Below are 10736 nucleotides of genomic sequence, written 5' to 3'. Positions count from 1 at the left end.
GAGTTGATACATTTCTCTGTGTTCCGCTCTGCTGCAGCTGCCTGGGAGGTCTGTGTGCCTCCATTCACTTACATTGGTATCGCCACATCAGAGGGAGCGGGACTTTCCGACGTTGCACCTCTGGCGGTATTCTTTATGAATTAACATTTTGCTACATTTGTTCCGATAATCACCGCACAAGGCGGTGATTTATCACTCTGCTCGGTAGTGTCATTTTTTCATGCGGAAAGAGCCTTTATGAATGCTGACTTTGCCGAGTGTTCGGTAAAGTCAGCTGTTTTTAGCATTTCCGCATGCGGAAATGCTTTATGAATGATAGCCTAACTGTAAACATTTCTACAGTTAGGCTGTCCACATTATATCTACAAAATAGTATCTTCTTACACAACTGGAGTTTCTGAAACTAAAGTATTCTACTTTTTATATGACAGTGGTAACTGGTAGATCACTACCAGTTACCACCATCAATAAGATGCAAATAATTTCAAGTTGATGCAGGACTATGCAATTTTTGTATGCAAATGTATGCAGCTTGACAATGGACCAATCAAATTTTACCTCAGCAAGACTTGATTGGTCCTTTTTCAATCTGCATAAATTTGCATGCAAAATTTGCACTATGCTGCATCAATTCAAAATTATTTGCATCTCACTGACCATCCCTAGTAACTGGTGGGCCGTCATTAGGCATATCAATACAGCAGTTCCCAATACAGTCATATCAACAGTGCAAAAACTCTTAAATGACCAGCAGCAGCAACTATTTATAAAGATCATGTTTATTATAAAATACCACGTTAGAGCAATTACATAAAATAAAATGCAGGTTCCCACCGATGTACATTCATCATAAACACTATAATGCCATCCTAACACTGACTGGACAGTTCACGTCACTTGAAATGTTGATAACGCTGTAAGATAAGTATATCTTCTCTTCCAGTATATTGATGGTCTACTTGTGCCACCGTGGCTTGAGCTAGACTTCAAATTGCTGCATCATGAATTTCCTGCTGTATTCATATGCTACAAAGAGAGCTCCATTGGCTGGAAAGGCACGGATTAAGGTGGGTTTCAGTCCGGAATAGAGAGCAAACACCCCTGTAAAATGGGAAATATGTTTGGAAGTGTGAGAAATATCACAAGAGATGCACACCTTACTATCTAAATGCAGTTCTAATCTTAGACAGGTTGTATTTGTAGTTGTATTTTGACTTTGTAGACATCAAACCAAAAAACGTTGATTCCCAGTAATATTTGTAATGAATAACTACATAATTTATTGCAAGCTTTCATAACCTTAAGTTTCTTCTTCAGGCATTATACAGAACTGAGTCATGTTCTGACTCATTTCATTAAAGGTATTACTAGAATCAACGCTTGTTAGTTTGAAGTCTGCATTTCTGCTCCTCGACTAACACCAGACCATACGTCACTATTTTGACTTTAAAAGTTAAAAATCTGTTTTTAACCACTTCGCCGCCCGGGTACAGTATATCTACGCTCCTTTGGACTTCAGTTCCCCGCCCGGAGCGTAGATATACGCACCCCCCGCCGCCGCTGTCCGCGCTCCCACTTGCACGTGCGCGCACTCCCGCGATCGTACACGCCGCCGCCCGCTCGCCCGGAGATCAATGAACGGGAAAATCCATTCCCGTTCGTTGATCTCTGCCCCCGCAATGATCGGCATGCTTCTATGAGAAGCAGCGCGACCATTGTGAAAAAACTCAGTTTCCCAGCCTCCCTTCCTGCAAGCGTCCTTCCGACGCTTGTAGGACGCCTGAATAAAAATGTGGCCATCTTGTGGCCAAAAAGTAATACTACACCCAAAAACATTTTTCACATACATACATTATTTACACTATTAATTTTAACTCATTAACTCCCACACTCCCCAATTGTTACCAATATTTTTTTTTGTAATATTAAAATAAATAAAAAAAAATTACAATTAAAAAAAAACTTAAATAGATACCTTAGGGACTGAAATCTTTAAATATTTATATCAAGAGCGTATAACACTGTTACTTTATAAATTATGGGCTTGTAATTAGGGATAGACCCAAAACTGAAAAAAATGCACCTTTATTTGCAAATAAAATATTGGTGCAAACATTGTGGTAGGGACATAATTTAAACGGTGTAATAACTGGGACAAATGGGCATATAGGTTACATTGATTTTAATTATAGTAGCATGCATTATTTAAAAACTATAATGGCGGAAACCTGAAAAATAATGTTTTTTTTCCAAATGTTTTCCGATTTTCCCATTAAAACACATTTAGAATAAAATAATTCTTGGCATAGTGTCCCACCTAAAGAAAGCCTAATTGGTGGTGAAAAAAACAAGATATCGATCATTTTATTGTGATAAGTAATGATAAAGTTATAGGCGAATGAATGGACGGAGCGCTGAAAGGAGAAAATTGCTCGGATGCTGAAGGGGTAAAACCCCTCAGTTGTGAAGTGGTTAAAATTTTGATTGTCTCAGGTACCGTATTTTTCGCCGTATAAGACGCACTTTTTCTTCCCCAAAATGTTGGGGGAAAAGTGGGTGCGTCTTATGCGGCGAAGGTACGGATTTCGGGATGCAGAGGTGCGCAGGGAAGCACTATATACATTACCTGCTCCTGCCGCCGCGCTCCTGGCTCCAATCCTGGCTCCCCGATCCTCTTCTTCCATCTACCGCTGCCCGCTGCTGCCCCCGCCGAACATCGCTGGCCGGTCTTAATTAGCCGCAGGGATACGCTATCAGCACACCACGTGCCGGGGTCACGCATGCCGCCGAACGCTGGCCGGTCCTAATTAGCCGCGCAGGGATACACTATCAGCACACCACATGCGCCGGGGTCACGCATACGCATGTGTGACCCGGCGCACGCTGATAGCGTATCCCTGCGCGGATAATTAGGACCGGCCAGCGTTGTTCGGCGGCATGCGTGACCCCGGCACGTGGTGTGCTGATAGCGTATCCATGCGGCTAAGACCGGCCAGCGATGTTCGGCGGGGGCAGCAGCGGGCAGCGGTAGATGGAAGAAGAGGATCGGGGAGCCAGGAGCGCGGCGGCAGGAGCAGGTAATGTATGTGTACTCACACTACCTGCACAGGGGGACACCGGCACTGGAGGACACACGGACAACGGGGCCACAGGCACAGGGGACGCTACCACAGGGGACACTGCCACAACAGGGGGACACTGCCACAACAGGGGGACGGGGGACACTGGCACAGGGGGCTGCAGGCAGAACAGGGGGACACGGCAGGCAGAACAGGGGGACACAGCAGGCACAGGGGGACACAGCAGGCAGAACAGGGGGACAGAGCAGGCACAGGGGGACACAGCAGGCACAGGGGGACACAGCAGGCACAGGGAGACACAGCACAGGGGGACACAGCAGGCACAGGGGGACACAGCACATAACACTGTCCCCATATGTGGTGTAATAGTATGTAATGTAACTGGAAAGGGGGAGGTAAAAAGTCCTTAAGAAACCCCTGCATCATAGACACACCTAGGTTTAGTTTTTTCTTTTTTTCCTGATTTTTGCCCTCTAAATCTGGGTGCGTCTTATATGCCAGAGCGTCTTATACGGCGAAAAATACGGGTAAGTGACAACAAACAGATTTAATGTTTATTCATCTCTCATAGAAACCATCCTTGATGTGTTGAACTTTGTATGCGTTTCCTGCTCTCAGAACTGTTGAGGGACAACTGTGCACACACTAGATCAATGTTTCTCAACCCTGTCCCACCAACAGAAACCACACATATTCTCTGGTGGGATAATTAGTGCCTCACCAGAGTTAATTAACAACCTCTGTGGATTTCCATAAAACATGCACCTGCGTTGGGCTTTGAAGACCGGGCTGCACTAGAGTGTCCTGCATGCAATGCACGCTGTCCTTTTAGCCTGAGACACTGCTTTCAATCTAAAATTGCACATAACTGCATTTTGGGCTCTGTCATTTTTTTGCCATGTGACATGAGGAACATAGTTTATACACCTTGGGCTTGTTTGGTTGGTTCTTGCATCTGGCTTCCAGGGTCACACATCTTAAGCTAAAGTTTGGGACGTCTGCATGCTTGCATCTGCATGATTTTAATATGTGGCTAGTGACATGGCTGCGGTATCTTTTAGTTTTACTTGGGAATCCCCCGCTTTTTTTCTCACTCTGGAATTGTGTTCGATTGATTAAATAGCACATACACTTTACTATCTGGTTGAAATAGTACAAATGGTTGTTTTGTTTTTTTGTTTATACTTCTTTTTATTATCTTTTTGTTTCTGTAGATCTTTGCCTCAGCGCAAACATTGCCTTGACAAAGGGGCCCTACGCGGCTCCGAAACGTTGGCCATATTTTTACATGGAACTAATAAAGATTGATTTTGGATGTGCCAGCTTTCTTCCTTGTTTCACTAGAGTGTCACCTGAAACAATCATTGTCATTACTATTATGAATTTATGCAGTGTAGATCTCCTCTGCAGCATTTTATATAGTACATAGTCATGTTACCGGAATTGACAATCTAATCCCTACCATACTCATAGACTAATGTCCCTACAATAGTCTAAAGGCACCCAATAATGATACAATGTTGAGTGTACAATCTTACTGAGCAGCCTGTAGGTAAGTAAATGCCTGCTTCAAAATACTCCCCCAACCCCCCTCCCTCCCTGAATCCCACACAATGAATGAGGTCCATTTGTAAAAAAGCAAAATAGAGCGCCCAGGTGCTCGTCCTTTTACTGGAGGGTGTTTAATGACCACATTGGAGTGGAAGGAAGGGTTGTATCAAGACACCCCTTCGACAATGTGCATTATGGTTTTCTATAGCATTTCTTGTGAACTCTCACAGTGGGCTTTCCTTATTTTGGGGACTTTGTGGAGTGACACAGGAATGTGATTGCTGAAGTACCCACAAACACACCTGTTTATACTGATTTATCTCAGGAGCATACCTTCGTTTCTTAAGATGGTTCCAAACGTCTTCATGAATCCTGCTTGTTTTCCTGTCATAGAGAGGACTTGGATTCTGGACTTCACACAATCCACCGGGAATACAACCAGCCACAAGGAGATCCCACCGAATCCCCCACTAATCATCAGGGGAAGAACACCTGGTGCCAAGACAAAAGAAGTGTTTGCTTCAAGAATGGTTTCAATCATTCTAAAAATTAGAAACCGTCCATTTTAATGTTCCTGTGTTGCTGTTATGGGAGGTGTCCTGTACAGCCAGCCATTTAGCTAGCTAATGCTCTATTATTACCGGTATGACCCAAGAACATGGAAGCCACACAAGCGTCATATAAGAAGAAAATCCTAGTTGTCAAGGGGTTCTTGTGTTCAGTACAGATGCTGTACACCAGGCTACCCTACTGCTTAAAATGTCCATCATTATCAATAACTAGCTGATGACCCGGCGTTGCCCGGCGGGTATGTATTTGGCTGGTGTTGGCTCCATCCACTTTTCCTAACCCTAACACACAAACACTCAATGACCATGTTTGTAAACTTTGGGGTCCTTGGCATCAATAATTTGTATATTCCCATAGAAATCAAACAAATGAGATAGGTTGTTTGTGGCTCCACCCCTCTCCAGAATTTGATCCAATTACCAACTGTAGCAGGTTTGAGACATCTGCTATTAACAGTGTAAAAATGGCAGCAATTTAAATATTCCCCTTGAAAATCATCAAATGAACTTTGATTGGCTATTATAGGCTCCACCCACTTCCCTGAATATTAATCAGTCACCCAGTGATCATCTTGGCAAAGTTTGATAACCCTGCCATTAACAGTGTAAGAATGGCTGCAGTTTATAATTTCCCAGTAAAATTTGTTTTTAGCTCTGCCCACTTTTTTGTAACCTTGACACACAGTCACTCAATGACCAATTTTGTGAGCTTTGGGGTCCTTGACATCAATAATTTGTATTTTCCCAGTGAAATGAAACAAATCTGATTGGCTGTGGCTCCGCCCCCTTTTCTGACTTTGAACCCCAGACAATGACCGACTGTACCAGGTTTGAGGCTTGCGCAATTAACAGTGCAAAAATAGCAGCAATTTCAATATTCCCCTTCAAAAATAACAGGTGAATATTGATTGGCTTTTTTAGGCTCAACCCACTTTTCTGAATATTATTCCCGGTCACTCAGTAACCAACTGCAAAAAGTTTGAGAACCCTGTCATTAACAGTGAAGAAGGGCTGCAGTTTACATTTTCCCTTGGAAATCTGTTTTTGACTCCACCCAATTTTTGTAATCTTGACACACAATGACCAAGTTTTGAGCTTTCGGGTTCCTGGCAATACAATGGTGTGAATGGAAGCATATTATCCAGCAAAGAAATCTAATTGGCTGTTTTTGGCTCTGCCTCTTTAGTTAATTTGAACCCCAGTCACTTAATGACTGACTCTAGCAGGTTTGAGGCCTCTGCCAGTGTAGGAATGGCAGCAGTTTCAATATTCCCCTTGAAAATCAAAAGGTAAATTTTGATTGGCTTTTGTAGGCTCCACCCACTTTTCAGAATAATAATCCCAGTCATCCTGTGACCAACTGTGTCAAGTTTGAGAACCCTGCCAATAACAGAATGGCTGAAATCAATCTAACAAATCTGATTGGCTGTTTATGGCTCCACCCCCTTTAGTGAATTTGGAACACAGTCACCCAAGGACTGTTTTAGGTTTGAGGCCTCTGCCATTAACAGTGTAAGAATGGTAACAATGTAAATATTCCCCTTGAAAATCAATAGATTAATTTTGATTGCTTGTTGTAGGCTCCACCCACATTTGTGAATATCAATCCCAGTCACCCAGTGACCAACTGTGTCAAGTTTGAGAACCCTGCAATTAACAGTGTAAGAATGGCTAAAGTTTATATTTTCCCATGGAAAAAGTTAGTTGTTTTTGGCTCCGCCCACTATTTCTAACCTTGACATACAGTCCCTCAATGACCAAGTTTATGAGCTTTGGGGTCCTTGGCATCAATAAGTTGCAATTTCCCACTGAAATTAAACAAATCTGATTGGCTGTTTGTGGCCCGCCCCTTTTCCGAATTTGAACCCCAGTCTCCCAGTGACCGACTGTGCCAGATTTGAGGCCTCTGCCATTAAGAGTGTAAGAATGGCAGCAATGTAAATGTTCCCCTTGAAAATCAATCAATCCCAGTCACTCAGTGACCAACTGTGCCAAGTTTGGGAACACTGCCATTAACAGTGTAAGAATTGTTGCAGTTTATATTTTCCCATGTAAAAAATGTAGTTGTTGGCGCCGCCCACTTTTTCTAAACTTGACATGCAGTCACTCAATGACCAAGTTTATGAGCTTTGGGGCCTTGGTATCAATAATTTGTATATACCCATTTAAATTAAACAAATCTGATTGGCTGTTTGTGGCTCCACTCCTTTCTGAATTTGAACCCCAGTCTCCCAGTGACCAACTGTACCAGGTTTGAGGCATCTGCTATTAACAGTGTAAGAATGGCAGCAATTTAAATATTCCCCTTGAAAATCAGCAGGTGAATTTTGATTGGTTGTTGTAGGCTCCACCCATTTTCATGAATATTAATTCCTGTCACCCAGTGACCAACTGTACAAAGTTTGACAACCCTGCCATTAACAGTATAAGAATGGCTGCAGTTTATATTTTCCCAGTGAAATTTGCTTTTGGCTCTGCCAACTTTTTGTAACCTTGACACACAGTCACTCAATGACCAAGTTTGTGAGCTTTCAGGTTCCTGGCATCAAAAATGTGTGAATGGAAGCAGTTTATCCACCAAGTAATTCTGATTGGTTGTTTGTGGCCCCACCCCTTTAGTGAATTTGGACCCCAGTCACCCAATGACCGACTGTGGCAAGTTTGAAGCCTCTGCCATTAACAGTGTAAGAATGGCAGCATTTTAAATATTCCCCTTGAAAATCAATAGGTGAATTTTGATTGGCTGTCGTAGGCTCCACCCACTTTCCTAAATCTTAATCTCATCCACCCAGTAACCAAGTGTGCCAAGTTTGAGAACCCTGCGATTAACAGTCTAAGAATGGCTGCAGTTTACATTTTCCCATTAAAAACAAATGGCTGAAATTTGATTGGCTGTTTTATGCTCCACCCACTTTTACTGGATTTGTAACCTCGGTCACCAAATGACCAACTGTGCCAAGTGTGGGGACTCTGGCTCAATTACTGTGAGAATGGCAGCCTTTTCCACTTTTTCCATTGGCATGAATGGGTGGAATCTGATTGGCTGTCTGTAGCTCCGCCCAGGTGTGCAGGGGGGACGCGAGACCCCCAGAACATATCATCCCAGGTAGTCAGGGATCTGTATACCAAGTTTCGTTCAAATCGGTCAAGCCGTTTTCGAGTGATCGCGGCACATACATACATACATACACACATACATCCGATTTTTTATATATAAATATGGTGTGTAGATACACTGACAAGAAATATGCAAATATGCATAATATTAATAAATAATATGCGTGAGGAAAGATTATATTACACTCAATAGCTGGATAAACTGATACCCATTCTGCACACCGGTGTGAATTTTCCACACAGCCTTCAAGTGTACTTGAGGAGTAAGTGCAGGAGATTTGGGCGCAGCTGGCGCCTCCATAGACTGTAATAGGAATTACGGCTCTAGTGGCGTTTATTAAGTAATTTGTGCGCCGTCAAAAGACAGAGCTCAAACTACTATTAAAACACTGTAATTTGTCCGCAAACAATAGCTGTAAGCCATTATTCCCCACCATCCAGACCTGGAAGACCTAGAGGGGGAATAGTAATTAATGCCTCTGGGACTTGTGCAGGAGCAGGGTAAGTCGTACTTACCTCTGAATCCTGAAGAGTCTTCCACTCATCCGTTGCCGCTTGCAGATCCCCTAAATAAATCAGACAAAGGCTTGACGGATTGAATATTGGGGCCGCACACCTCCTTAGGTAGGAGTTCATTCATACTGTGCCTGTGCATGAAGATGATCGTGGCCCAGATCTTCTAAATGGTACTGGCGAGTGCTGGTCAGTAGCCAATAAATTGGCGAGAGCATTGGGCGCAGGCTACAATGGGAGACTGAAATCTACGCCTTGGTGGGGATAAGAGGCAGTAAACAGGTGTAGATTTCAATAGGGATGCTCATTCGGATTCCCCGGAAATGCAATTTCCGAAATTCCGATCGGAAATTGCATTTCCGCATCGGAATGCAGAAATCGGTAATGCAAGTGCCGTAGGCGGATTTCCGCCGGAAATCGCGGAAATTTCCGCCGGAAATCACGGAAATTCCACCCGACTTTAACATCGTTTTTCTCAAAAACTATAAGGTCTTTTTGAAAACTTTTTTTTGCATCTTGTTCACAAGATTCAGTTTAATAAACGCTGAAAATTTGGTGTGTCTAGGACTTAAGGGGGCTTTGATATTAACCGCTAAAGTCGGCAGATTTTTACTGCAATGTAAAATGCAGAAAATCTGCATCTGCCGGTTTTCTGCATTTTACATTACTGTAAAAATCCGCCGACTTTAGCGGTTAATAGCAAAGCCCCCTTAAGTCCTAGGCACACCAAATTTTCAGGGTTTATTAAACTGAATCTTGTGAACAAGATGCAAAAAAAAAGTTTTCAAAAAGACCTTACAGTTTTTGAGAAAATCGATGTTAAAGTTGGGCAGAATTTCCGCGATTTCCGGCGGAAATTCCGCATTGGAATGCGGAAATTGGTAGCGGAAAGCGGAATCGGTAATCGGTACATGACGGAATGCGGATTTACCGCGGAATCGGAAATTGGCATTCCGACCATCCCTAGATTTCAAACAGCAGAATCCAGAATAGGTTAAACATTCACCATTTGTGTTAAGTCAAAACTCTGGGAAAAGTAAAGGAAAGGTAGTGGTAAAAGTAAAAATTCATACCTAACTCATCTTTCGTTTTCCCACTTGAGGTAAAAAATGATCGACCCAGTTCATATCCCCCGAAGAAGAAGAAGTAGCCTGGGACCTCTCTGAGCAGAGTGCTGGAAAGTCCATGATAAAGACCCATAGGGCCATCTGTGCGCATTATATTCTTTAGCACAGACCACACTGTACTAAAGAGAGAAGAAGTTCACCATTATGTGCAGAGAGGATCACTAATTGAAGCTATAGGTTGGGGTTAAAGAAAAACCGAGGTCAGCGGGGAAAAATTATTTACTCACCTGGGGCTGCTTCCAGTCCAGGATGGGTTTTGAGCTTCTGCATGCATTACGAGCCCGCCATTATGAGAGTTCTGCACACGCGTAGTAGTACTGCGATAGTACTACGCGGGCGGCTGCAGAACACTCACAGAGGCTGGCTTGCATGTGCAGAAGCTCACGACTCGGCCTGGGTTGGCGAGCTTCCGCATACTGAAAACAGCTGACAGGAGGAGACCAGAGCCTTAGCGAGGGACCACATGGACTTCAAGGAGTTGGAAGAAGCCCCAGGTAAGTAAAGATTTTTGTTCCCCCTCACCTTGGTGTTCTTTATTTTTTATTGGCAAAAAAAGAATATAACACATACAGATTACATCATACAGGACTGTGTTATGACACACAGCATGCTCAAGCAAGGATCAACATAACAATCACAGCTTTATCTCGTATACAAGTCTAAACATTGTCCATATAAGCCAAGCATGGACAAACTTGGCCCTCCAGCTGTTAAGAAACTACAAGTCCCACAACGCATTGCAGGAGTCTGACAGCCACAGTCATGACTCATAAAGGCAA

The 10736-nt window shown here is 43.2% G+C and overlaps 1 protein-coding gene across 2 annotated transcripts in view; it reads right to left on the bottom strand.

Moving 5' to 3' along the window:
* Positions 1–761: 761 nt before the first annotated feature.
* Positions 762–10736, bottom strand: part of LOC137545651 (mitochondrial ornithine transporter 1-like) — a 35990-nt gene continuing 26015 nt past the window's right edge. For both annotated transcript variants that reach the window (XM_068267110.1, XM_068267111.1), the window contains exons 5-7: positions 9904–10076; positions 4965–5123; positions 762–1101 (exon numbers count right to left, since the gene is read on the bottom strand). In XM_068267110.1, the coding sequence (XP_068123211.1) occupies positions 980–1101; positions 4965–5123; positions 9904–10076 (454 nt within the window). In that variant the 3' untranslated portion in view covers positions 762–979. The remainder of the gene's footprint in view (positions 1102–4964; positions 5124–9903; positions 10077–10736) is intronic.

Source organism: Hyperolius riggenbachi, chromosome 2, assembly GCF_040937935.1.
Source record: "Hyperolius riggenbachi isolate aHypRig1 chromosome 2, aHypRig1.pri, whole genome shotgun sequence".
Lineage (NCBI taxonomy): Eukaryota > Metazoa > Chordata > Amphibia > Anura > Hyperoliidae > Hyperolius > Hyperolius riggenbachi.
The sequence above is the reverse complement of the archived record's forward strand: the minus strand, read 5'-3'. Positions and strand labels throughout refer to the sequence as shown.